The sequence below is a fragment of the Colletotrichum tamarilloi genome, assembly GCF_030869305.1.
Source record: "Colletotrichum tamarilloi strain Tom-12 chromosome Unknown Scaffold_83.1, whole genome shotgun sequence".
Taxonomy (NCBI): Eukaryota; Fungi; Ascomycota; class Sordariomycetes; order Glomerellales; family Glomerellaceae; genus Colletotrichum; species Colletotrichum tamarilloi.
Window position 1 is genome coordinate 73,346 of NW_026849466.1, and position 27,524 is coordinate 100,869.

The 27,524-nt window shown below is 53.2% G+C and overlaps 7 protein-coding genes across 7 annotated transcripts; 4 read left to right on the forward strand and 3 right to left on the reverse strand.

Moving 5' to 3' along the window:
• Positions 1-881: 881 nt before the first annotated feature.
• Positions 882-1,520, forward strand: CTAM01_12839 (uncharacterized protein; the record flags this gene model as incomplete). Its single annotated transcript, XM_060528844.1, has 1 exon — positions 882-1,520. One exon carries the CDS (start codon positions 882-884, stop codon positions 1,518-1,520), a length of 639 nt encoding a protein of 212 aa, XP_060376575.1.
• Positions 1,521-8,130: 6,610 nt separating this feature from the next.
• On the reverse strand, positions 8,131-8,295 carry CTAM01_12840 (uncharacterized protein; the record flags this gene model as incomplete). The annotated part of the gene is made up of 1 exon (XM_060528845.1): positions 8,131-8,295. The coding sequence occupies one exon, from the start codon at positions 8,293-8,295 to the stop codon at positions 8,131-8,133; it is 165 nt and encodes a 54-aa protein (XP_060376576.1).
• A 781-nt stretch (positions 8,296-9,076) lies between these two features.
• Positions 9,077-10,926, reverse strand: CTAM01_12841 (phosphoglucose isomerase; the record flags this gene model as incomplete). The annotated part of the gene is made up of 4 exons (XM_060528846.1): positions 9,077-9,597; positions 9,652-9,758; positions 9,818-10,351; positions 10,427-10,926. The coding sequence occupies 4 exons, from the start codon at positions 10,924-10,926 to the stop codon at positions 9,077-9,079; spliced, it is 1,662 nt and encodes a 553-aa protein (XP_060376577.1).
• A 2,179-nt stretch (positions 10,927-13,105) lies between these two features.
• On the reverse strand, positions 13,106-16,039 carry CTAM01_12842 (uncharacterized protein; the record flags this gene model as incomplete). The annotated part of the gene is made up of 4 exons (XM_060528847.1): positions 13,106-13,312; positions 14,461-14,966; positions 15,054-15,278; positions 15,706-16,039. Coding segments are annotated over 4 exons (1,272 nt in total), but the record flags the coding sequence as incomplete, so codon positions are not given.
• Positions 16,040-18,681: 2,642 nt separating this feature from the next.
• On the forward strand, positions 18,682-20,879 carry CTAM01_12843 (major facilitator superfamily transporter; the record flags this gene model as incomplete). Its single annotated transcript, XM_060528848.1, has 8 exons — positions 18,682-18,941; positions 18,998-19,131; positions 19,195-19,318; positions 19,374-19,580; positions 19,649-20,017; positions 20,074-20,435; positions 20,486-20,549; positions 20,621-20,879. 8 exons carry the CDS (start codon positions 18,682-18,684, stop codon positions 20,877-20,879), a joined length of 1,779 nt encoding a protein of 592 aa, XP_060376579.1.
• A 1,957-nt stretch (positions 20,880-22,836) lies between these two features.
• Positions 22,837-25,389, forward strand: CTAM01_12844 (GMC oxidoreductase; the record flags this gene model as incomplete). Its single annotated transcript, XM_060528849.1, has 10 exons — positions 22,837-22,913; positions 22,985-23,210; positions 23,263-23,381; positions 23,445-23,492; positions 23,559-23,685; positions 23,754-23,890; positions 23,946-24,229; positions 24,283-24,998; positions 25,055-25,191; positions 25,251-25,389. 10 exons carry the CDS (start codon positions 22,837-22,839, stop codon positions 25,387-25,389), a joined length of 2,010 nt encoding a protein of 669 aa, XP_060376580.1.
• A 630-nt stretch (positions 25,390-26,019) lies between these two features.
• Positions 26,020-27,445, forward strand: CTAM01_12845 (FMN-dependent dehydrogenase; the record flags this gene model as incomplete). The annotated part of the gene is made up of 3 exons (XM_060528850.1): positions 26,020-26,134; positions 26,191-26,242; positions 26,293-27,445. The coding sequence occupies 3 exons, from the start codon at positions 26,020-26,022 to the stop codon at positions 27,443-27,445; spliced, it is 1,320 nt and encodes a 439-aa protein (XP_060376581.1).
• Positions 27,446-27,524: the final 79 nt, after the last annotated feature.

The following is a 27,524-nucleotide window of genomic DNA, read 5'->3' on the forward strand; positions in this document are numbered from 1 at the left end:
CGAGAGCGATAAGACGACAAGAAGTGGAAATTCCGGGCCTCAGCCCAGGCGGCGTTGGTATGCTTGGACTGCTTTTGGCCCGAAGATATGGGGCTTCATCGGCCAATACGGTCCGCCTCGTGAAGGTAGCCCCGTGGTGATGGTTGGACCAGTTCGTATTGTACGGAAGGTGATGGATGGTGCATTTTGCGGACCAGAACCAGAACCGACGATGCTTGGGCCCAAGGTTTGGAAGCAGAATGCGGTACGGCGGAGGCGCTAGGTACCTCTTTGCTCTCTCCCCGTGTCCCCGTGTATTCCTCAAGCTGTTGGAGCCCTCCACAGCCCACAGTTGCCGACGAACACCTGCATGAAGGGTGCAACCTCTTGCGCGAAAAGGGACATCAAGACAAGACGCAGGCGGGACATTTGGGAAGTGTGAGATTCTGCCTGCGATCCCGAACGCGAGTCTGGATTTGTTGACCTGGGTGAGGATGATTCGTCAACGGGAGAAAGCTGGGTCCCAAGGGCTCAGCTTCGATTGCCCATCGCTTCTCGCTTGCTTTCCTCCCCTGCCTGTGTAGTAGGTATGCACGGCATGTAATGACTGTTCCCTATGATCCGGTTGTCTGCTTGCCGCCTTGGTGATGCCTGGATGAAGTAATCGAGCTGAGCAGTCGATATGGATAGTCGAGTGGATTAGGCCGAGTTGAGCCCCGATAGTCGAATGTGGTTATGCTCATGTTGTGTCACCAAACTGGAGCACGTTGCGTGTGTGTTGAATACCGTGGAATGACACTTCACGATGGTGTCTTGCGGTTGTGGCTGTTTGAACCTGGGATTGCTTGAGAGGGTCCTTCGTGTATCCGTAGAGGCGAGAGACATCCGGAATCTGCTGGAACATGTACTTCTCCACGTTGTGTCAACCAGAAGATACCTCCACCGGGGCCCAGCATCGTATTTCTGGTGGGGGTCGTCTCCGTTTCTGGTCTCCAAAGAAAACGGCCCTGCCCCCAGTATTCCTTCTCCTCAATGGCGCAACTATGAAATTACCTCTGTGTCTGGACTCGGGAAAGAACAGAAGACGGACGGCTGACATTGGGTCCCGTATGGAGATGGCACTTGCCCACTCGAGTCGACGAGCAAATCGGCGAATCATCGACAGATATCACAACTGCTCCTTCCTCGAGGTTCGAGAGTCTGAGGTACACCCTTCGGTACCTCCTTCTTCTCTTTGTACCTCGAGTAAGGTACCTGAAGAGGGTACTTTTGGCTCTTGCCCCCCCGCTCCTTGTTCCTTCCCTTTATCCTCTCAAACGGTGGGTCCCTTATCTGTGGAGACGCTTATCCGTCTTGCCCAAGGAAACCACGGCACTCCCGACACTTCCGTTTGCGGTCTGCGGTATCTGGCGCAGCTCTGGCCCGAAATCCCCCGCCCACGCCCGTCTCAAACTCTCGCTGATTCCGTCTCTCCGCCGGCCTGGTGCCCACTGTCACCGACCATGTTTCCCATGTCTTCGGCATCGCAAGCCGCCAGATAACAGTGTTGCGACTCTCGCTTTTGTCCTAATCAGAGGTATCACATGGAGTTGGCATAAATCCAATCATCATTCCTTTGGCTGACTATACAGGTAGGAAGCATCCTTCGGTCGCGTTGCAGAGTGCATCCGGCTAAGCAACCACCACATCCGATGCTGTGTACCGAACACACAAGATGCCGGCATACCCTCTATAATACTGGTGCATGCGCTTCTCCAACAGGATGCCGGTCCTCCTCTCTGTACTCGCGACACTATGCAAATTACCTGTCAACGTTACAGACTTTGGCTTCCCGGCGGGACCAGCCACAGGAGCACCCAATAGCTTTCGATGCTGTAGTGATACACTCCTCGAAACGAGCGGCATAGGTCAGGCTGCACTTGATTTACGCCCTCTTTTCAGATGAGGCTCGAAGCAAGATATTCCTCTTCTCAGCAATGTTGAACAGCTAGCTTAGCCCTAGTAGTCTTCCAGTGGCTGCGTACTGTGTACAGCGAACCATCTCAACACCACAGGGCAGCGAGCGTCTGGCGGCCGGAGGCGCCCATATCATCTTTCATACACCTCCAGTTCTCGCTGCCAAATAACTCCCTCGGCTGAAGGCTGGTATTGTCAACATCATTTTTCAACTGCTGTGCTCTGCTTCAGTCCCTCGTGGCCTCTACTAACGCAGCACGTTCGAGTTAACGCACCACAGGTACGCCAACCCCGAACCACGGCGGCTGCCACTCTGCCACGGCGTTTCTCGCTATCCTTTTTCGGTCAGGTCCAGCAATTTGGGACAGTGAAAGCGAAGCCTAGGAACAGGCACATTTCAATCGTCAAAGTGTATTGTCGTCATCGCTTGCTTTGGCTTCCAAATTATGTGCCAACCACTCGGATACAGGTGCTAGAGACCATTGAGTTCGGATTCATGTCACAGAATGTGCCGGCCCATGGCTTCTCCCGCCCGATGGCCTCCGATTACATCGAGCCTCGATCGTCACCGTCATTGCCTTGACAGGTAGTCCCCATGCTGATCAGCGTAAGGGATCCCCCCTCTGCTCAAGTAGCCTCAGCGACCGCGGGGACTACAGCTCGGACGTCCGTCTGAAGACTTAAAATGCATGCTGCGTTTGTTGGGCGTTGTTGTGCATTGCATGGCACCGCACGGCATGTCTGTCACCAACCGTCCCATGCGTCGACAGTGTAGCAAAAGAAACCTCGCAGACATCTTAAGGGACGGAATGACGTCGATGTATCGCTCCAGCAAATCGAATATGAACTCAACGGTCCAAGAAAGATTGAGTCTATACCACTTTGGACGTTTGGCTATGTATCACATTAGATACTACAGCAGTCGCGTTACAGCTTACCAGACGTTATCCTACCATCGTGTACTACTTCAACTGTGCGCTCAAGCAAATCGGCCAGCCAGTCGATGTACTCCATTTCGAAATAAGCCACCATTGCACAGCAAACCCGCGGGGCTCATCTGTGTCCTCCAAGAGAGCGTGCCTTGATAACGCCTGGAATTAATTACCCTACTGGATGGATTGGACGCCTCAATCCTGGCCCATCTCACGATGTTGCGCTAGTCACAACTTGAAAGTGCCAGTAGTCATTAAGGGAAACCCCAGTAATCCCACTATCACATACGTAGTGTACGTATCCGTACATACGAAAAGCAAAGTCTCTTGAGGACTCCATTGCGGCGGAGCCAGGCACATTCGCCAATTGGCTAGGGATTGAGGAGACTCCTTGAGAAAACGGCATGCAGACACTTTTACGCTTTCTGACTGGACAAGGAGTACAATCAGCAACCCAGGGAACTCAGTCCGACTGCGAATGTCCTCACTCTTTAGACTTGGGTCTTGGCATGCGTCATTGCTGGGGCTTTTCTATGCGTTCACGCCCGCCAGTCCATGTCAAGCCCGCGGACCCTTTTCCCACCAAGACGCTTCTTTGCAATATGACTGGCTACTAGCTTTGCCCGCCATTCTGCACCAGGTAAACCTAGGCATCAAGGGTCTTGTTAGCCTTTTGCGAGTCGCAGGTACTTAGGATAAGAGCCCCTCAGGGTGTGCGATTAGTTCGGAGACCCTGGTCCTGGCTGGCGCCCGTTGCAGCTTGTACTTTACGCATTCACGATGCGCCAAGTTGAGGTTTGTCAGAAACTCAATGGACCCGTCATCCCTTCGACGATGGTCGGCTACGACAGATGGGGCTCTGGCGATTTAGTCGAGTTATCGCTCACAAGAGCACGTCATTCCACCTCGCTAGCAAACAAACCCGGTGCTCAACTGTCGTGAGTCTTCTCGAGTTTCGGACTCGATTGCCGGGCTTTTCTCCTTGGGCTTGAGTCGTAATTTGACCATGTTTTGCAACAGTTGCTCACCACATGCCGCATGGTAGCACCAAAGACGTTCAAGTTCCAAGAAATCGATCGTCCAGCTTGGGAGGAGATATTCAGGGTCAACTACCTTTCCGGATCTCGAATCCCATCGCTACATCCGTACATCTCTCGGCTACAGCGTCTATCCCACAAGATAAACGGTGGTCATAGCAATGCTTGAGTCGTTGACGGCCCGCTAGTGGACAACCCCAGATGATCCCAAAGGTGGTGATGGATCAACGGATGGTCGTTGTGGATGGTCAGTTCCACGTGAGGATGACAAGAGATCCAGCGATCCACGAGATGGGACTGGTGTGGACTACGCGTTTGGCGCGGCCACCATGGACGGTTGCGGCGGTTGGGCACATGCACCTGGATCGACCCGTATCTCACGCATCGCATTGTCGTTGGAAGTCCATGGCAAGATGAGACTATTCATAAAGGTCCACGTGCTGGTTTCTACCAGATTGCGACATTTTTTGTCAGCCTCACATCGTCCCGAGGCTTGCCACCGTTCAGAAGCAGATCAGGCCTTCAAAGCATTGACGCGCACATCATCTCAGCTTCAGTCGTCCTCATGCAGGTAGGCACATGGAAAGGCACATGAGACTTCATGAAAATGGACTTTATCCGGCGACTTCATTTCCCAGGACGCAGGTCCATCACGTTGCCAAACGCAACCATCCACTGCAAGGTTGGCTTGGACGGCCCGATACCAACAACAAACGCCAATCTCTCTCCTCCGGGCAGCGGGATATTTTCCGGCACAGGCAACTTTAAAATCTGGAAATAGCTCAACACACTCCCATCGTCGGCGGCCTCACCTGCCTTTCACCCGGCGGAAAATCCCACTGCACCTCAGCGCTGACCGCCCAGATGGACGTGGACTGACTCGGTTACCTTCTCACTCCTACCCCGTGAAATGCTACGGATGTTTATCGGTACTTTAGGTCACATATGTATGTTCTCCATGGGGTTGACTATGCACGTTGACCAAAAAAGACAGAAAAAGTCGCCCGGGCAGCACCGCATCACGTTCCCGAAGTGGGGCCGATTTTCTCCGATCCGCACAAAGTTTCAACATCGGTGTCTTCTGTTCAATGTTCTCATTTGGCCATTTCAACTGCCACTCGCTAGATGTATTCAGCTGCTTTCCGATATTTGCCCTCGGCCGACAAGGTGGGATTTGAGACATACCTAGGCTTTCTGATGCCACAAATATCGGCACCCATCTTTTCTATCAAGCTTGTGGCCGTTGATGCACAAACACCATATGGAACTTGGCTTGTGAGAGTGCAAGACCTTTCAGCCTCTGGCTGCCTCCGGCTGCCCGGGTCCTTCGCCTTCACAAGATTTACTACCTTTTGCTGCACTGGGTTACTGGTTAAGGGTGTGCTAGAAGTTGACTGCGGCTAGAGCGCCTTTTGCAAAAAAGTAAATTCGAGCTGACATCAGCAACCTGTTGGCGCAAGCCTGTAGACGGGCGATTGACGGCTAGCCATCGGCGGCGGTCGGCTAGGCGGCAGAGCAAGACACCCTTGGCGGGACGGCATCCGTGGACCATCACGGTAGTAGGCCAAGAGGCGGAGAACGACCAGTCCGAAATCTGTTCGGCACCGTCCTCAACATCGGCTTACCACGGGATCATTCGTGATCTGTCCATTCAAATGCGCTTCTAGTTCAGTCACAGCCAACGGCCGTAGACGATATCTTTGGGGACCCGATGTGTCAAGAATACGGTTGGCGGCGGTCTACCTCTCAAAAAACGCAGCCCGCTGTCGATCGATTCGCGTCGGGAGTTTACACGGTAGGACTCTATGCAGTTCAGAAAAAGCTGAGAACTGAGCGGTTCAATTCGCCGGTGGCGAGACGCAGCAGACGCGGTGCCTTTTCGCTGACCCAGCTTGCCAGCCAAGTCGCTGGTCAGAGCCATGTCCGCCATGCGCGCGTGTTATGCACCGACACCGCACCTCCCTCCCGTGCCTCTCTGGGCGGGTGCAGATGCGAAGACACGTCTTGAAGTCGAGTGAAAGCACATCTCCGCACTGCATTTGCCTCTGCGGGGAACAATCGGTACAGAAAGGTGCTCCCCGAGTCCCCAGACCAACCAGCGGAGCACGCCTTTTTGGTTTTGAGGAGAGTGAGGGAGGGAGGGGCTGCTATCAGTACCCGCAAAGATAGTGAAGGCGTTCGTGGAGCAGGGAGATAAACGTGTGCCCGACGAATTCTGTGCGGGTTCCCACTGCTGAGTAGACACACTTTTCTACGTAGAGAATCCGCCGTGGAGCATGCGCCGTCCGCCCTGGTTGCTCGCTCCATCGCCTATCCTTGCCCCGTCTGCTCGCAGCTAGAATTATGGGTCATCGGGGATTCGTATCGTGCTAGAAAACCCCCCAGCGTCTACAACACACACGCCGTTGTGGAGTTTCTCTACGGATACATGAGTAGGCGAAGAAGCGGCTACCTTAGCCGCTACGAATCGTCTGGGTTGAACGTTGATCCAGAGTCGAGATGGAGACCTCGATGAGGGTCCATCCACATCGTGAACACCCTCACGGAGGGGCCCACGAGAGGATGCGGTCCAAAGAGGAGTCTGGACGTTCGAGACCTGACGATCGCAGTCTATTTCTCCATTGTGATTGATACCGCAGCCCAGTAGTCTGGAGGGGAGTATGAACTTCTTCATTGAGACAAGTTCCCTGACGATCCCGTGGGAATTCTGGGTTCTCGTCAGATCATGGTCCTCTGAAATTCCAAATCGCGATCGGTCATCTTTTTCAAAGGAGTCTCTTTATTGTTATGACCTTACAGCCCTTAACCCGTGCAGGTGGACTAGCGATAGGGCCACAATCATGGCTTTCCAGCCGTGGGTCGAGCCCTGGGTTACAAGTTTGATATGCTCGTCTTCAACATCCGCATGGCACTCAGTCATCAACATTATGGCCACATCCCAAAGAAGAGTTTCCACAAAGTCATCATCGTCGTAGACGATTGCGTTTTCCTTCATAATGGCACCTTCCGCTCCCCACATGGCGCCATGAGACGTCGTCGAGAGTACGCAGTATGTCTTGCGGGCTGGATGCCCACCTCCGACTTCGAGTATAATAAGTACCCGCAATCAATGAGTATATGAAACCCATAGCCATCTGGCGTTCTGGGACCGTCGTTTCTCTCGTACTCTGCGACGATCATCCCTTCCCATAAGTACACCTGCCGACACCGACTGAAAAGTGTCCGTGTAGACTCAGGGACAAGATCATGGCGTTTGGGTAAATCTTTCCAAGCGACGTCTTTTTAAAGATCGTACTATCTCCCATTTCGGTCCGCAGGTCTCATATTCATTAGTGATGCAACTTAGGATGGAGGATAGTGAGAGCTTGTAAAGCGCTGCTCTACCGATCAAGGACGGCATCCCCTACTATCCACTACTCACAACATCATGATGAGATGTGTGGTTGTTCAAGAGACCACCTCCAGAGTCTTAGTCCGACAATGCACGACTGCGGCGTGTGAAGTTGGACCTTCGCGTCTACCACATGCTTATATCCAGTCGACTAGCCGTAGGCCTGATTCCATGTGACAATGCACGACTGCGGCGTGTGAAGTTGGACCTTCGCGTCTACCACATGCTTATATCCAGTCGACTAGCCGTAGGCCTGATTCCATGTATCGAAAGCCTGATATCCCAGCCACAGCAGAGAGCTATAAACTGACGCGTTTAGGGGTAAGAAACTGTTGCGTTGCTCGTGAACAACGCGTAAGTTGCGCCTCATACCGAGAAATCAGCGCATCCAGACGCGTCCGGGGCTCACTTCCGTGATCATATGGCTCTTCATCACCTCTGACTATCTTGAAACAATTGAGATGTAGGCTTCTGAATTCTCCCTGGGCACTACTGAATCAGGCTCTGCAGGAAATATTCGCGCATAGACTTGGGGGCAACTCGTGACGGGAGTGATACACTGTGCGTGAGATAGTTCGTCGACATTGATCAGACACTCTCTACTGATTCTTTGGTTCGCAAGTATATCAGAAAATGGGCAAGGAAATCAAGTCACTAGTAGGTTCGCAGCGAGAAAATGTGTCCTGTACTGTTTATGTCTCTGCCCGCTACGAGAACATATGAAAGGGCGCTATCTACTGACCAAAAAGTTAATGAAAGAGAGCCCTTCTCAAAGAGGAGTCCAAGTGACAGCAGATGAGTAGATTGTGGTCTCGATAAGAGGTTTGGAACAAGACTAGAGATTCCACCATGACCAAAGGCCAATCTCTTTTGACACATGAAAGCACGGATACAACGTAAAGAACCCATCACAGAACTCGATATACCTCCAGCCCGAAGACTTCACTTTGAAATGGCAAGGGTTCCAGCCATCAATGGGAAAACAATACGAGTCTGGCATTAGCCTATTCACTCCAGCCCCGGCATTTTTCCTTCCACCCAACCTAGGTTTTCATGTTGTCAGAAACTCAGCAAAGTCAGCATAAGCTCGAAGGGTCGACTCACCTCGTAAGTAAGCAGTTGTGACAATTTCATGCCAGGTGTATCTTGTAGAATAGATGCCTGTGGTTCAATATACGCTGACAAGATGATTCAGATCCTATGACACACCTGACATGGATACTTCGAATGAACCGACGCCATACTCGCTACTCAAATTCCGGAATGCTTCTAATTGCACTCCTGTTCCGTTCCTGCATACTAGGTCAAGAGGATCTCGGTGCAATAAAACGCTTCCCCATAACTTATCCACTGCTAAGTACTGAAACTTTCAGACATTTATCATAAAACTAGGATCACCGAGGTCTCAGATACCAAAGATCGGAAGCTGGATTCCTTCAAGACTGAACCCCAGAGTCAGCAAAGGCGGACATCGAATAAAATACCAATGTTCAAGGGGGAAAGTGCGTGTCTTTCTTACGTGGATGCTCCTTGTCCTCCCAAAAGAAAGAAAATCTAGATGTCGTCTTTACACCTTTGAGATATTCCTTTGCGTCGTGCATTCTATACACAGGAGAGTGCGAGTAGCAAGCAATATCACGAGTACAAAGTAGACTCAGGTGTGGACAAGATTTCTTCATTTTTGTATGCTGCTGGCTTCATCGGGGCGTGAAGCGCTCTTCACGCCACCCCTTCTCTTTCCAATTTTATAAAACTACCAAAGGACAAAGGAACATTATTCATTACAAGTTGGAGTACTTCTTGAAAGCGCCAATCAGACCGCCAGTGGAGGCGTCGTGGCCCTCACCGTTGCCAGCCTCGTCAAGCTCCTTGAGAATCTTCTTGGCCAGGACCTTGCCCAGCTCGACACCCCACTGGTCAAAGGCGTTGATGTCCCAGATGGCGGCCTCAGTGAAGGTAAGGTGCTCGTAGTAGACAATCAGAGCACCAAGCTCGGCGGGGCCAATGTGGCCACCGACCAAGATGCTGGTGGTGGGGCGGTTGCCGAGGAAGATCTTGTGGGGGACAAGCTCCTCGGGGGCACCCTCGGCGCGGACCTGGTCAGCGGTCTTGCCAACCATCAGGGCCTCAGCCTGGGCAAAGTAGTTGGAGGCGAGCATCTTCTGGTGGACACCGTCGCCAATGGGGTTGTGGCTCTTGGCGGCCAAAATGAAGTCGGCGGGGATCAGCTTGGTACCCTGGTGGACGAGCTGGAAGAAGGAGTGCTGGGCGTTGGTGCAGGGCTCGCCGAAGAGGATGGGACCTAGTCATGGTTGTTAGTCTTTAGGAGCATAGTCGTATCAAGGCATGTTCTTACCGGTGGTGTACTTGGCGGGAGTTCCGTCAGAGGTGATGGTCTTGCCATTGGACTCCATGGAAAGCTGCTGGAGGTAGGCAGGGAAGCGGTGCAGGTACTGGTCGAAGCTGTTTGCGACTGGTAAGAATCGAACAATCTATTGATGCTCGGCGTAGGAAACACTCACGGAGCAACCAGGTGGGTCTGGGCCTGGAAGAAGTCAGAGTACCAAACGCTCAGGAGACCTCCCAGAACGGGGATGTTTTCCGCAAGGGGAGTCTCGCGGAAGTGCTTGTCCATCTCGTGGGCACCGGCAAGGAACTTATGGAAGTTGTCGTAGCCGACGTAGATGGCGACACTGAGGCCAATGGCACTCCAGACGGAGTAGCGACCGCCAACCCAGCTCTCGAAGCCGAACATGTTCTTGGCGTCGATGCCGAACTTGGTGACCTCCTCCTCGTTGGTGGACAGAGCAACAAAGTGCTTGGCGATCTCGCCCTTGCCGTCCGTCTTCTCGAGGAACCACGACTTGGCCGTGTTGGCGTTGGTGGTGGTCTCCGCGGTGGTGAAGGTCTTGGAGGCGATGAGGAAGAGGGTGGTCTCGGGATCCGAGTTGGCGAGGGCCTCGGCCATGTGGGTACCGTCAATGTTGGAGACGAAGTGGAGGGTTTGGTCCTTGGCACCGTAGTGCTTGAGGGCCTCGGTGACCATGACGGGGCCGCTGCGAGGGATGTTAGTTCGAACGCCGGAGGCTTCTCTGTGTTCACAGGTAAGAGGGGGAGCAGAAAAGACTCACAGATCGGAACCTCCGATACCGACGTTGACAATGGTGGTGAGCTTCTTGCCGGTGTAGCCCTTCCACTCGCCGCTGCGGACCTGCTCGGAGAACTCCTTCATGTGCTCGAGAACCTCGCGGACACCGCCCTTGTTGCCCATGACGTCGACACCGTCCACCTTCATGTCCCAGTCGCCGACGTTGCGGAGGGCGGAGTGGTAGACGGCGCGCTTCTCGGTGAAGTTGATTTTCTCGCCGGCGAACATGGCATCGCGCTTCTTCTCGAGGTTGGCCTGCTCGGCGAGCTTGACGAGGAGGTGGAGGGTCTCATCGTTGAGGAAGTTCTTTGAAAAGTCAAAGAGGATGTCGGTGCCCGAAGCCGAGTTCTTGAAGGTACGGCTGAACTTGGCGAAACGATCCGTGTCGGCTGCGAAGGCTTCCTTCAGGACAAAGTTCTTGCCGACGTTGTCGCGGTGAGCCTGGAGCTCGGCCCACGCGGGAAGGCTGGATGCTTGAGGCATTTTGGGCGGTATGGAGTGTAGTCGATAGAAGCTAGAGATTGGACGATGGTGATCTTTGGAGGAAGAGAACGTCAGCAATGGGATTCTATGGGCATGTATGCAGGAGTGGTGATGGGAAGTGTACCTCTTGGGTATCGAATTGACCAAGTGAAGGTATATAGAGATCAGGCTAAAAACAAGAAAAGGAGGTATGTAAAAAGTCAGGTTAGGTAAAAGGTGTGTGTGTGTGTGTTGTCGTGGACTGACTATGACAGTGGGAAGAGCAGGACGGGGAGAGTTGCGGCGGTTCTACTGGGACCTAAGCAACCGTGGAAGTGAAAGTGGGATGGTTGGATGGGTGCGGCGTTCAGAGCTTGGGAGCAGCCAATAGGAGGGCTCAACTCGAGGTGGCATGTCTGGCGTGGAGGGGTAATTGCGTACAAAAACACTGCTGGAACGCGGGGCATGGCACGCTGTATTCGCACCGAGTGACAGTGGAGGGCCTGGGAAGCGGAAGCAAAAGCACTGACTGACCTTGGGGGGAGGAGAAATGACGCCAGGTGAATTACCTAAGCGTACTAATGTACCTCAAATACCTACCTGAGGAGATTCTGCAAGTGGAAGAGAGCTACCTAAGGTACAAGGACGCTCAGTAAGGCAAGTGCAGGGGATGAGGTAGACAGATGGGGGTATCAATGTTGGTAGGTTAGAGAAGATGGGAAAATGCAAGGCAGAGGGAGAGCAAAGAGGGAAAGGGACAAGAGCAAGAGGATAAGCAATGTGGGAGGGCTGCGCTTTAGAAGAAATTGGAACACGAGACGACGATACCTCTCACAAGTTCACCCTTCACTTACGGATATTGTCAAGGCCGTCGGATATCTCTCACGAGCTGCGGTAACTTAAGTCGAGAGAAGTGGGCTGGGAACCGGGTCCCGTCGCTATTGTTGAGTGAATTGGTGAGGTCCTCGCCCAAGTTTCTCCGTCATCGTCCACCGTCATACCCCCTGCCCCGCCGTGCCCCCGCCGGCGTCGCTGTGACAGCCCCGAAGCAGAACGAAGCTTACCTAAACACACGATGCCATGCTCCGTACCTCGCACTTCCCTCGTCTCGACGGTCTCCCAGCCATCCACTAACACCTATCGCCATCTTCCATCCACAATCTCAGCCAACCGTACCAATTGACGCTCCTCTTTCTTATCTGCTATATCCGACAGCCGATTACTCATGGCGAATGCATTGAAGCTACCTTAATAACCCCCCATCCAAACCCCCACCAACCAAGTCCCGCGGACAAGTTCATTTTTTTCGGCCCTTGAACTGGAGCTTTAGTGTACCTGCCTGCTCCCCGGGATAATGAGATATTTTGTCTTCGGGGCAATTCCGTCCGGGGGGATACTTGAGGCTGTTCATGGAGCACATAAACTCGGCCTCCGACCCCCTGCGGCGACGAAATGTGCAACCTGGAAATCCATTGACTTCCTCAAGCAGCTCAGTTGAGGCTGGCATGCCGCAGAACATCGTGAACCTTGAGACGACAGGTCTTGAAGCGGTCACTCCGATATGGTGGGCCCTGCGCTGACTAACTCCCGCTACATCCCGTCCCGGTAGATCCGACGTCCGATCTCTTTTGTCAGACACCACCATTGACGTCCCGGCCCGATTCCGTCCTCTATCCCCAGGCGGGGATCTGTCACCATGTACAAATTCCAAGTTTGCAACTTACATTCCTTAGCACGTTAGCTTAGAGGCCTATGAGTTGGAGATGCCACCAAGGATTGAGGGTGCATCACTACTATGCCGAGCTGGACGGTGCAGAAAGAGATGCCCGTGAATGATGATGCTGAGAGCTGATTCGTCTGTCTGTCTGCTCAATGATCTGTGCCTATCTACATTTCCTTTTCCCCAAAAGGCGTCATCATGCCCATTCCAAAACGCCGTACAAAGACGAAGATGCAAAGCTGTTTGTTGTCGAGTGCGCGTGCGCACTCAATGTGCCCCCGACCATTCCCTGTCGAGTTGCTTTGCTGTAAGCTTAGCTTAAGCTAAACCCTTGAATCACCAAGCCCACTCCACACAATATCATGCTTCGCTTTCTTTCTAGCCCTGCCCTGCTCTGCCCCTTTGCTGGGCCTGCTTCCTGCCCAATTTTATTCTTCAAGCATGCTCAACTCGTCCATTGACTCGTCGTGCTCAAGCCGTCTATCGGTTGTCCTGGATGCTGCCCACAAAGGAAGGGTCCTTGACACTGCCTCCGGCATCACCCAGGCCCGCAATAGGTCGGTTATAGCTGAAGCCCTGGAACTGGTTCTGCATCGTCTGCGAGAGCATCGGGCCCTCCACGTACGAATCCTGGGGTGCTTCTGACGTGAACTCGGGATCGAAGTTGGCTGTATCGAGAGCGTCCACCTGAAAGAAAACACGTGTTAGCGGAAGCTGCCATGGGAGCAAATCACATTTTTCTTTTTTGGCATTGCCATCATCATATCATTACTTACCACATTGGGCTTGAACGCAGGCTCGTACTTGCGCTGCAGAAGCTTGCGCCAGTCAATGGCGTGGAAGAAGGGATGGGCCTTAATCTCGGCCGATCCATTGGCACCGAGACGCTCCTTGGGGTCGCGGTTGAGGAGCTTCGTCAAGAGATCCTTGGCCGCGGGGGGCACGACGTCATGGCCGGGGAAGTGGAGAGGCTCCGAGAGGATCTTGCGATACATCTCGTTCGTGTTCTCGTCGTAGAAGGGGGGCAGTCCCGTCAACATCTCGTACAGGAGAACACCAAGGGTCCACCAGTCCACCGTCTTGTTGTAGCCCTGGCCCATGAGCAGCTCAGGCGCCAGGTACTCGGGCGTACCGCAGAATGTGTTGGTTCTGTCCTCGTCCTTCATGTCCAGCTTGCAAAGGCCAAAGTCGCAGAGGGCAATGTGTCCCTGGTAGTCGAGGAGAATGTTCTCGGGCTTGAGATCGCGGTAGATGACGTTGAAGCCGTGGAGGCACTCTAGAGCGCAGAGGAGTTCGGCAGTGTAGAAGCGCGAGCGGTTGACGTCGAATCTTTGCTCCTTTTGGAGGTGGTGGAAAAGCTCGCCTCCGTTGACAAAGGCCAAGACGAAGTAGAGCTTCTCAGGCGACTGGAAGGTAAACTTGAGAGGAACGATGAAGGGGTTGTTAATCTGCGCCAATACCGAGCGCTCGGCAAGGGTATGGGCAACCTCGGATCTGGAGATGATGTGTGCTTTTCGGATCGTCTTGAGGGCGTAGATTCTGTTCGTGTCCTTCTTGCGCACCTGCATGACCTTGCCAAAGCTACCCTTGCCCACCACCTTGAGCAGCTCAAAGTCCTCAATCTTGAGCTTTCCGGCGCGGTTCTCGACGTACTCGACACCGATCTTGACCTTTCCAGTTCCGTACTGCACATCCACCCATTCGACTCCGCTGTGGCCGAGGGCGCGCTCGCGAGCGGCAAAGTCAGCCGCAGCCTTCTCGCGGTCCTTCTTGCTCAGCTTGGGGTCCTCGACGAACTGGTGCTTCTCCTCGAAGCGGGGGTTGATGCGGGCAACACCGAGGAAGATATCCTGGCTACGACCGGATCCGGGAGTAGCGAGAGGGTTGCGCATGTACAAGTGAATGACGAGTTCCGTCACGCGAGACACATCGAACTTGTACTGAGTGTTTCCTCCGGCCCAGAGGGGGTTCTCTGGTGTTCCCTCGACCGAGTTGACGAAGACCTGCATCTTGTCGAAATCCAGCAAGGCGTAGGGCATGTACTTGCCGGAAATGCGGCCATGGTTGGTAGGAATTCCAGTAAAGCCACCGCCAGATGTCTGTGGCCGAGCCGCGCCATTGATGAAGGAGCCGACAGCTCCTCGTTGTGAAGAAGAGGGACGCACGGAGCCGGCGACGCTGAGGGCACCGCCTGTGGACAGCGAACCTTGGTGTGAGGAGGCGAATGCTGCTCTGTGTTGTTCGGGGAGGGAGAATCCGTGGCCCTCGTGGAGGGTGACGACGAGAATACCGGGCTTGGGAGGGTTGACGACTGGTACTTGCGCCATGGCCTCAGAGGCAGCTGTAGTAGTGGGTTAGTATCAAGACGACAAGAGTAATGGGTCGGTCGGTATGGGGATATTGGAGGTTCGTGGACGGGAAGACGTACCGATAGTGTTTTCGTTCGTGGGAGTGGCCGAGCCTGCAATGTTGGCCTGGGCCTTTTCGCTGCTGTCGGTAATGGTAGACGTAGAGGGGGATCGAGAGAAGGTGTTGGCCAAGGGACCCAAATGGGTCTCCTTGAGCTTCTTCGTCAACTTCCACGACATTTTGGCAGGAAGAAGGTACGAAGGAGGGGGGGATTTATTGCCGAATGCGCAGATGGCGAATCGGACTAGTGACGATGAAAATGGGTGTTGAGAAGTCAAAGTCGGGGTGATTGATGGTGCGTGCGATCAAAGGTGAGGAGAGTGCCGTCGAGAGAATGCGAGGTGGTGAGGTGAGGTTTAGGTGAGCCTTTGGGGTGAGGCGAAGCGAGTCGAGGCGGGGCGAGGAATAAAGATTGCTGTTTGGTGTTTTTGGGGGTGCGGTAGATAATGCACAGGTAGGTACGGTACCAAAGAGTAAGGTACGGTACGGTACGAGCACGGGTACGGGTAGGAGAGGATTCAAAGAGAGAGGGTATGTATGTGTGAGTGAGAGAGAGAGGAGTGGTCGCTCTGGGGTCGTGATTTGTTGGTGGAGGTTCAAGGTTGGCGTACAAAGACTCTCGTTGGATCGTTGTGCTGGAGGAACCCCGCAAATTCCGCCCCCTCTCTTACTGCGTAGGCCTTTGGCTTCTTTTTTGGGGGTGGACGGACGGTACGTGTGTGGTGAGACAATCTGGCGCCGCTGGGCTGGGAGGTTTGGTTGGTTAGCTGGGTTCTGGTCACTGTTGCTGCTGCGCTGCTTGGTACCTTGTGCTGGGAATATTGCTGACAAAAACGGGGTGACGGGGTGGCACAGTGGTGCAAGATTCCAAGTTCCAAGAGAAATCCAGTGGCACTGTGGGTGGATGGCGGGGTGAGGAGTGTATGTCTGCAGGAAGAAGAAGAAAAACCCGCAGGACAGGGGCCGAAGAGGGAAGAGAATACTGCGAGATGCGAGGCGTGGAGGAGAGAAGATGAGGAAGTAGAAAAAAAAAAAAAAGAAGGGATTCTGAATTCCTTACCTTGGTTCAGATGCTATTCTCAGCTGGAGAGATGTTACGGGCTGAGCTTGGGAGCTGAGCAGTACCGGGTACGAAGTTGGGTACGGAGTAAGGTAAGGTACCTAGGTGTACATAGTAGAGTAGACGTTGCTGAGGAAGGGAGGACGGGATGGAGCCCAGGGCAGAAAAGGAGAGGGAGGCACAGGCGACAGGAGGTACCTTCCTTACGGGTAGGAGCCGAGAAAGGTAGGAACGGAATACAAATTAGGTAGCTCCTGCCATAATTGTGTCTTAATTCACTTTGGGGGTTTTTTTTTGGATGGGATTCAGGGGCTTCTTTTCAAAGAAAGACAGTTTGCTCTAACTTTACGAAAAGTAAGCACGGAGTACCTTAGGTAGTGCGCTCGAGATGCGGAGTCTCGTCCAGATTCACAAGCAGTAGCCAAGTTGGGACAGGATTCAGGAGGCACAGGAGGGATGGGAATAGGAGGTGCAACAAGACTCAGGACTTAGGAGGCGGTGCATTTGGGGCCCTGGGGAACTTGGAAGGCAAGAACCTAGGGGTCAACGAGAGGGGGGACAATTATGAAATCTCTCGAGTCCACGCCTGGGAAAGCCTGTTCTGACACTCACACGGTACGGGGAGAGCGATACAAGTACCCGGCAAGAGGCGAGACATTTCGACAAAGGCACAGGGAGTCAGGGGACATGCTCTTCACACAGTAAAAGCCCACATGGCAGAGAGGGGCGGTGGACACGGGAGAAGGGGTACGAGACAGGTACAGTGTCCTCTCACTCGAGGACTGTGATTACCAAAGATTCAAGATGCTGACCAAAGCTGCACAGCAACAAGTTAACAATCCGTTTCCCGTACCTTAGCTCGTTACCCCCCAATTTGGCCACCAAATTGCCTCTCTTTTCCACCAGCCAACCACGTCTCTCAACACCCCGGCTGTCTCTTGCTGAACCTGGGCAACTGGGCAACCGGGCTGATGGGTTGACGTCCAACCTCAATCAACTGTCAACTAAGCGAAAGTCAATCCAAGTTGGATATTGCGCCTGCATGTACATTGGGCATCGGGCACCTGTATTACAAGATATTCGACATAAGGTAGCTATGACTGTTCCAATGTTATCTACCAAGGCTGCTTTGGCGGTATCACACATATAAACGTTGCACATTGCTGGGTGATACACAACACCTACGGGACATGGCGAATGAACAACCCGTACGGCATTCCATCCTTATATGCGTGTTGCGCACATGGACATATCGTTCATGAAGGATACCCAACTGCCATACGGACTGAACTAATAAGGTATCACACGGAGCTACCTGATTCCCATGCACTTCGTCTGTTCATCAGCGGATCCAGGATCCAGTGGCTCGATAGTCCCTCAAATGCCCCTGTGTATCCGTATACTATGTAATATGTCTGCGTAAAAGCACCTGCCATCTGCAGCCCGGAGCCCCATCCCACCAGAGCCCAAGACTCGGACTAACAATTGACAAGTTGGGAGAGCCGGTTGCAATAGGTGCACTAGAGGCGGGAGCCCTGCGTCGATCCGTTACAGCGCGGCGCACGTGAGCCGGGGGACCCCATCCACGGGAAGAAGTTGCACTGTGTTTGCGGCCCATTGTCAAATCGAAGCGGACTTGCAAGTGACACAGTATCAGAACGGACACCTATTTCCTCAGGGGCAACTGGGCAGCTGAACTTAGGTAGGTACTCGAGGAAAGCTTCCTTTGCATTATCCGAGTGTTGAGAAGATCGTCTTTCGAAGCTCGCACTCAAGAAGAGTTGCCTGTGATTGACTGCTCTTTGGCATTGTGGACGTTTCGTCAGCCTTATTACTCCTCTTCCGCGCCGATCGACCCATGTTGATGCACAATTATGCCATATCAAGCTGGCGCATGATATGTCGAGTCTCGTCGCTCGCAGGTACGGGGTTTAAGGGGAACAATGCCGCCGGTGGGATGTGAAACTCACGACTACTTTTCATGTCACGTGCAAGCTCTACTCCTGAAACCGCGCAATCTGAAGATCACCGGACTTTCCACGTGATCTCGTCCAATTTGCTTACATAACTCACACCTGGCCCCGAGATGGCATGAACCCACCCACAATCCCGGGAGGCTCCATTCCTTCCAGACTTGGGGTGGAAACAGCGAAAACGGGGCCTAACGGGTTGCCACTTTCGATGCTTCACCGAACTCAGACGTGTTCGGTGAACTTTTTGCCCGTGATGCCATGGAGCCTCAAGTGAGCACATCACCACAACACAGCAAGTCGAGATCAAACGGCAATGCTTGCCGGTCAAGACATTGTCGCCGACTCGTATCGGGGAATTAGCAGCTAACTAGCCAGGAAGGATTCAGCCCCTAGCCAGGCACGCCAGGCTGTCCTCTACGCCTCTGGCGCAAAGCACCGACTAGCCCGACATCTATCAGGCCATCATGCCATGTTGTCCCTAATCATTCCGCTGTCGTCGTATCAAAGGCCATGGGCGACGACCATGGCAAAGATCTACAGATATATCAACTCAGTGTCTACGACAAGTGTCGTTCCACTCCATCTATGCAGTACATAGAAAAACACATCACACAATGTCAACGGCAGCATCAAAGGAAAATTCTCCCCCCTCCGACGTCGCAGTGGCCGAAGCTTCGGCCTCAAAAAGCGCCGTTGTCGAACATCCAAAGGCCGATGCAGATGCTGTCGCAAAGGCCGAAGATCCTATAATCCCGCCTGCAATCCAGCCACTTCAATTGAGTGACGAACCCTCTGATGCTGCTCCTCACACAGAACCGGAGTTGATACCTCCCGTATATATCACAGGATGGAGGCTCTACGCCATCATATCCGGGTATGCAACGCTGGTTCCGTTTCGTCGGCCGCCTTGGCTAATACCTGAACCTCTAGATTGTGCATGTCGCTCTTCTTGTCCACGCTTGAGACCACCATCGTTAGCACGTCACTTGTCTCCATCACCAACGCTTTACACGGGTTTGAGCAGCGGGATTGGATCGTCACCTCGTATCTGCTTACTTACACTGGTAAGCCTGCACCTCAAGGTCTTCTTCTTGTCCATTGTGTTGCCGCCGTCTGACACTGGCCAGGATTTCTCATCATATTCGCCAAGTTCAGTGACGTGCTAGGCAGAAAATTCGTCGTTCTCCTGTCTTTGGCCATCTTCACGATATTTTCCATCGTGTGCGGTGTAATATCGTCCATGGTACAGCTGTAAGACAGCCCGAGCCGTTCGTCATTTGATATCGAAACTGACTTGGGAGGGCAGTATCATCTTCCGTGCCTTTCAGGGAGTCGGAGCGTCTGGCATATATGCCATGGTCAATGTGATTAACCCTGAACTGGTTCCGTCCGACAAATGGGGCAATATCGTCGCTGGCACCTCGCTTGTTCTCGTCTTCAGCTCCGTGCTAGGCCCAGTCCTAGGAGGCGTAATCAACGACCACTCGAGTTGGCGATGGGTCTTTTTACTCAAGTGTGTTTTCCCTTCCTCTTCCCCTCAATTGGACATATCGCAGGATTCGCACTTATCGTCCATGGTAGTGCGCCGACGGGCGCTTTTGCAACCGCTCTCCTCGCGTTCCTTTTGCCGTCCAGTTTTCCGCACCAGGGCCGCGGGGTAAATCAGCCAAGCATGCGGGACAAGTTCAGCGGAGCCGCAATCGCCAGGCTAGACTTTGTAGGAGCCGCCGTGCTGCTCGCAGCATCAATCCTTCTCGTCTTTGGCTTCGAGGAGGCCGGCTCAAGATATCCGTGGAACAGCCCCATCGTCATTTCTACGATTGTTTGCGGAGGCAGTCTCTTTTTGGCCTTCATTGCATGTGAGTACGTGGTTGGCAAGCCAAAGTATCCACAAGAGCCCGTATTCCCTCTGCGGCTGTTGAAGGATCGACACTTTGTTGGCCTGTTTTTGTGAGTCTTCTCCAACTTTGCTGCAGCGCCGAGGCGTAGCTCACCAGTTGTGTCAGGACCGCCTTCTTCACCGGCCTGCCGTTCATGACCGCCTTGATCAACCTCCCGCAGCGCTTCCAAGCCGTCCACGGATTGACTCCCTTTGCTGCGGGCGTCCATACGCTCCCTCTCCTCCTCAGCTCTCCACTTGCCGCCGCAGTGTCTGGCCCGTTGACCACCAAGATGGACGTGCCGCCTTTCTATCTGTTGCTATTTGGGGCGTGCATGCAGATTCTGGGCGTGGGCCTCGCTAGCTCCGTAACTCCTGATAGATTGAGAGACTTGCTGGGGTTCGAAGCGATCATGGGCTTTGGCTTTGGTATGACACTGGTGACGGTCCTCATCTATGTCCCTTTCCTGGTTGACCGGCGGGACCTTGGTAAGCATCACCTTGCAGCTGTCATGCATTTACCTGACGAATAAACATAGCCGTTTCAATGGGAGCCGTAACACAGTTTCGGACATTGGGGGGCACCATTGGCTTGGCCGTGGGGTGAGTGCCTCTTCTCCATCAAACATGTCGTCTCACGTTGTTGTAAGTTGCTGATTCGTCTTCCTATGCAGGGCGACCATTCTCAACAACCACCTCTCATCCAGTCTCCCAAACTACCTCACCCCCTCAGAGATGCAATCCATTTCCGATTCGGTTCAATTCATAGACAGTCTACCAGCCCCCACACGGACTGCCGTTCGATCCGTGTTCAGCGAGGGTTACAACGAGCAGCTCCGTACCATGCTCTACTTTAGCGTCGCCGTTCTCGTCTCCTTGACACTCATGTGGGATCGAAACCTTAAACGGGCCCGTGACATGAAGGGGTATTGAAATTGCTCCGATGTTGGAACGTTCCAGTGCCCGTACACCATGGGGATATGAACATCGGCCAAGCTTTGGGACGGACCTGCCCTTGGGATTGGAAGGTTCAGACGCCGTGAACACCTCTTGGAGCTACACGCAAAACTTGGAGAAGTAATAGTCAGTCCAGCGGGGGAAGCTGATGCTTGGTAGGAAGACCCAATTGGGGGCGGCGATGCACACAGGAGAGCTCGACGGATGCCCGGGGAACCGATGCAACGTGGGCCGGATCCTCGAAACACGCAGTAGGGAGTGCATGTAGACTGTAGTCTCAAGCAACGCCGGGAACATCTTCCGAGCGGCATTCTCCAAGACTCCACAACGGATAACCTCAAGGGGGAACGACAACACCAACTCTGCTCTCCTGCATGCGCCTGGCATACACCATCCACCGTCCTGCAGCAACGCATGGTTGGTGGCCCTTGAGAGGAAACGGCGACACGCTGCAGAGGCGATTCGCTGTCCTGCAACACTTTATGGCCGCCCGCAGCTATTTTGATTGCTTCAAACTGTCTGACATGCAATCAATGTCCCCGGGAACGTTGGAGAGGGGTGGAGAAATCGGCTGGGTAGAGCTGCAAAAGCCTCCAATCGTGAGTCTCGATCTAGCCAAGAGAAGGCACAGCAAGCTTAGACTTCAGGTCTGCGACGATAATTCGGCGATATTTCGGTGAGTGAGCTTGACGTCAAGATCTCCTGACTCGTTCTTGCTATTCCTGAAGCTGCCTTTCTCCTCATCTGCAAAGCCTGGGTTTAGGGACTTGGCCTGCATCGAGTGGTTTTGGAGGAATATGACCAACGGGCTAGACTTCCCCCCCATCTCACCCCCAGACTTTGAATTGCGGGGTGCAGAAACGCGGGGGGCGCGGCAGTCGACCCTTGGACCGGATAATGACCGCTCCAAAGCCAGGACCACTTGGACCCGGGAATATCGGGCCCTGTTGTGTGTCCGATGCTACTATGTGGGGGACTAGGAGTGAGCTCCGGCCCCAAGCTATCCTTACCATGTTTGCTTGGAGCTCTCTCAAAGAGTGAGACAAAACTAGAAGCTCCCAAAATGGGATATGCTGCACTGATTCGGGGTCCAAGTTTTGGAGTGCGGCTCAACTTGTATGGGAGACCAGGCATTGGGCTTCCTCAGACTCTCTTGGCAAGTCGGGCGTGCACTACTCCGCATGTCCCGCCAATTGCCTGCTCCCGTGGCAGCCGCGTTGAGCAAGAAAGAGACTATCATCGGGCATGCGGATGTCTGGGTGCTCACTTTCATTCTGGAGGGAACATCGGCAGTGAGTTCTCCTCCACCATTGATCTACCCAACAATTGGCAACGGCGTATCGATGGCACCGCATGAAGCTGATGGTCCTGCGCCTTTGGTGTCGGTGAGTGCGGGGAAAGCTGGGAGGGCATGTTGATCGGAAAGCATAGCCATGCTGCCATGCATTGGCTTTGGGTGATACACTTTCACAGACGCGCGTCGGTGATAGGTCGCGAGCCAACAAACGACACCGGATGACACGGACTCTGCATGCTTTGGACCAAATCACATCGCGAGGGCCACGGATATCCTGGAGGGATAGTCCATGGCTTCCCCTCATCCTCGCCCTCCCTGCCGGATCTTTGGTTTGAGATCCTGGAGGGTCTGGAGTAAAGTCGGGGTCGAGAACCATCCTGTCAGGACGACGAGGGGTAGCAGCGAGCAAGAAGAAGCACAGATGACTTATGCATTGCTTCCTCCCATCTCTTCATATCTATTTAATGACCGCCCCGACGGGTTGGAATTCATCTAGAACATCCTTCAACCTTTCGAACGCATTAGCAGTGTTGCAGTTGACCTGGCACGGTGTTCACGCCGCTTTGACTACTGCTGCTTGACTTCTTCTACTAAACCAAGTACCCTCAAAACTTCTTTTGATATCCCACCGGAAACATGAGTGGAGCTATCCCGGACGAGTTTGACATTATTGTCTGTGGTGGTGGCAGCTGTGGTTGTGTCGTTGCTGGACGGTTTGTCTCATCTATTCAGATCTGACAGTTTGTCAGTAGTGTTCTCCGAACAACACTAACATCCAACACAGACTTGCCAACTTGGACCACAATCTCAAGGTGCTTCTAATTGAGAATGGCGAGAGCAACCTCAACAACCCATGGGTGTTCCGCCCGGGCATCTACCCACGGAACATGAAGCTCGACTCAAAGACGGCTACGTTCTACGAGTCCAGGCCGTCCAAGCACCTCTCTGGACGCTCGGCCATTGTTCCTTGCGCCAATATTCTCGGCGGAGGCTCTTCGATCAACTTCATGGTCAGTATGATGTTGTTGCTGAAGAAAGATGGCCCACTGACTTTTGTTACAGATGTACACCCGTGCATCCGCCTCCGACTACGATGATTTCCAGGCAAAGGGCTGGTCTACCAAGGAGCTCCTGCCTCTGATGAAGAAGCACGAGACATATCAGCGAGCTTCCCACAACAGGTAAGTTGCCATAGCGAGTAATTGAACGGCATTAGAATCTTTGACTGACATGCCATGCGTTAGGGACACTCACGGATTCGACGGGCCTATTAAGGTTTCCTTCGGCAACTAGTGAGTTCAGCTCCCCGCACAGTCGAACCGTAATGGAAGAATCCGAAACTAACCGTCGTTACACAGCACGTACCCCATCAAGGACGATTTCCTTCGTGCTGCTTCGTCCCAGGGTATCCCTGTCGTTGACGATCTCCAGGATCTGTCAACTGGTCATGGAGCTGAGCACTGGCTGAAGTGGATCAACCGAGATGTGAGCTTATTCTATACCAGTAACAATGTCGAGGAATTCATGTATCAAGTACTAACAATGGCATTCAGACTGGACGTCGCAGTGACAGCGCTCACGCTTACATCCACGCAACTCGGGCTAAGCACTCCAACCTGTACCTTGCTTGCAACACCAAGGTTGACAAGGTCATCATTGAGAACGGCCGGGCTGTTGGTGTTCACACCATGTAAGTGATTCTGCCAACTGCTACTACCTACTTCAAATCTGATTGTGAATCATAGCCCGAGCAAGCCACTTGTCCCCAGCGAGGTTAAGGGACGCACGTTCAGGGCTCGCAAGCAGATTGTAATTTCCGGTGGCACTCTTTCTTCGCCTCTCATTCTCCAGCGCTCTGGTGTTGGTGACCCCGAGAAGCTTCGTCGCGCTGGTGTAGAGCCCATTGTCGACCTTCCCGGCGTTGGTCTCAACTTCCAGGACCACTACCTCACGTTCTCGACCTACCGCGCGAAGCCCGGTACCGAGAGTTTTGATGACTTTGTCCGCGGAGACCCAGAGACTCAGAAGCGTACGGTTTCAAATACCCAATGTACAATGATTGCCAGACTAACATGAATTCAGGCGTCTTTGATGAGTGGAATATCAAGGGCACTGGTCCCCTCGCCACCAACGGCATTGAAGCAGGTGTTAAGATTCGTCCTACTCCCGAGGAACTCGCCGAGTTTGAGAAATGGCCTACTCCACACTTCAAGGACGGCTGGAAGTCGTACTTTGAGAACAAGCCCGACAAGCCAGTCATGCACTACTCAGTCATTGCTGGCTGGTTCGGTGACCACATGGTGATGCCCCCCGGAAACTTCTTCACCATGTTCCACTTCCTCGAGTACCCCTTCTCCCGTGGATCCACCCACATCAAGTCGCCCAACCCCTACGATGCGCCCGACTTCGATGCCGGCTTCATGAACGACGAGCGAGACATGGTCCCTATGGTCTGGGGTTACATCAAGTCCCGCGAGACAGCCCGCCGCATGGACGCTTACGCCGGAGAGGTTGCCAACATGCACCCCTTCTTCTCGTATGACTCGGAGGCGCGCGCGAGAGACATGGACCTCGAGACCACCAACAAGTATGCCCTGCCCGGTAACCTGAGCGCGGGTATCCAGCACGGTAGCTGGACGCAGCCGCTTAACGAGGCCGAGAGCAAGGCCGACAAGATCAAGACTCTCACAGCTCACCGCGTTGATGCTCGTGATGAGCTCAAGTACTCTGATGAGGATATCAAGGCTGTTGAGGAGTGGGTTAAGCGCCACGTTGAGACCACCTGGCACAGTCTCGGAGTAAGTCCCTCAGGCCTTTCTGTGGTGTACGAATACTTGCTGACTATATGATTTAGACCTGCTCCATGGCTCCCAAGGAGGGCAACAGCATCGTCAAGCACGGTGTCTTGGACGAGCGTCTAAACGTCCACGGCGTCAAGGGCCTCAAGGTTGCCGATCTTTCCATCTGCCCCGACAACGTCGGTTGCAACACGTACGTCTTTGGGTCTCCGACTTTCATCAGAAATTCACAAGGCTAATGATTTCTTTCAGATATTCAACCGCTCTTCTCATCGGAGAGAAGGCTGCCATGCTCGTCGCCGAAGACTTGGGTTACTCTGGCGAGGCCCTCGAAATGAAGGTGCCCACATATCACGCACCCGGCGAGTTTGTCCTTCAACATCGTCTCTAATTGGATGGCACTGCCTTTGTTTGCCCCTACCTCCACAAAATTGGATGTATGTACGAGATCACAATACCTTGCGACCTCTATTGCTTTGTGTTGTTTTTAGTTTGTCGATAGCCAATTTCAATACTGTCAAATATACCTTGATATGCTCAGTGACGTACCTAGAACTAAAGTCTTCTTCAATGGATGTGGCTATTACAAGGTTTCGTAGCACAGGCTGTACTACGGTCGGATGTCGGCAACAATTTGTATCACTTCGGGAGTTTTTGATACGGGTCTATCTTAGCTCGCATGGCACCGGTGAAACAGGTGTCTGCATCTACTACTACAACGCAGATCTCATCTGTCATCTCATGTTTAGTGTGAGTCTACGCACGCTGGCGAGGACCGGCACGGATGGCCGGGCCAGTGGAAACTATTGCGTAGTTTGGCTGATGAGCTACCAGTTACGTCATGACTGGGCATGTCGTGATCTCATTCTCACGGTATTTACTACATGCTAGTCAATTTTAAAAAAGGTAGTTAACGTGTTACATTTAAGACACCTGCCAAGAGTATACTTGGCATCTGTAAGTTGATTCGCAAGAAGCTTGTATCTCTCATCCATTATCAGGCTCAACATTAGGAAACTCAATGTCAGACCCCAACTCTCCCCACATCAAATCGCGCGATACTCCATCTTGGGGCTTGTATCAGCGGGAGAATTTTTGGAAGCTAAATGAGGGCGAAGTTCCCCAATTTAACACTCGTGAGTCCCGTGGCAGAGACGCAATGCTCACCTTGGATCGAAACTGATCATACCAGACCCCGACAAACTTGAGGAGCTTGCCAAGCAGAAGTTGACTCAAAATGGATGGTATGGGCTCGCCGAGCCAATTCATTTCTTATTCTCTAATACAGATACAGGTACTATGCATCTTCAAACGCAGGCCTTTCACACACGCATCTCGCCAACCGGCAGGCATTCTTCCGGCACAAAATCGTCCCTCGTCAATTAGTCGACACCAACAAGCGTTCGACCCGGACCACCATCTTCGGTCACGAGGTTTCTGCCCCCTTCGGAATTGCTCCGATTGGCATCAACAAGATTTACCACCCGCAAGGCGAACTACCCGTGGCCAAAGTGGCTGGAGAGCTGGGCATCCCTTACAGCCTCTCAACAGCCGGATCGTGTGCGATTGAGGACGTCGCTCAAGCCAATGATGCTGGGCGCGCTTCAGCCATCGAAGCTCAGTCCGCAGACAAGTCCAAGATCCCAGAGGGTCCACGTTTCTTCCAGCTTTACATGCCCCATGATGACGAGCTTACCCTCTCCTTGTTGACGAGGGCTCATGAGTCTGGCTTCACGGCATGCATTCTCACGACAGATACATGGCAGCTGGGATGGCGACATGACGACATCGCAACGTCGAATTATGCGTTTTACCGCGGTATCGGTGCTGACTTGGGCCTCACCGACCCCGTGTTCCGGACACGCCTCGCGGCTAAAGGGATCGATCCCCAGAAAGAGCCGGAGAAGGCTGCCGCGATGTGGATCGACAGTATCTGGCACGGCCGCGCGTGGTCCTGGGATAAGGCCGTGTGGGCAAGGGAGCAATGGCAGAAGATCAGCGGTGGAAAGCCATTCTTGATCAAGGGCATTCAAAGGGTGGACGATGCGGAGAAAGCGGCGGATCTAGGATTCGAGGGTATCGTAGTGAGCAACCACGCTGGAAGGCAGGTTGACGGGGCCATTGCGAGTTTGGATGCGCTGGAGAAGATTGCGGAGAGGGTTGGAGACAGAATTGTTGTCACGTTTGATAGCGGTATTAGGGGTGCGGCGGACGTGGTGAAGGCGCTCGCGCTCGGTGCCAAGTTTGTTTTCCTTGGGAGATTGTGGATTTGGGGATTGAGCATCATGGGCGAGCATGGGGTGAGGCATGTCTTGAGGGGGCTGTTGGCGGATTTGGATATCTTGATGAATGTGGCGGGGATCCAAAAGGTGAAGGATATTGACAAGAGCTTGTTAGAGTCTTTGCCCAAGTCTTATGGATTGACCTCGGAGAAGAGCAAATTGTAACTTCAGTAACAGAAACGGAAAGAAAACATTGAAATCCTCGCCTTTCAATCTACAGGTCCAAATTCCAATTCTACTCGAC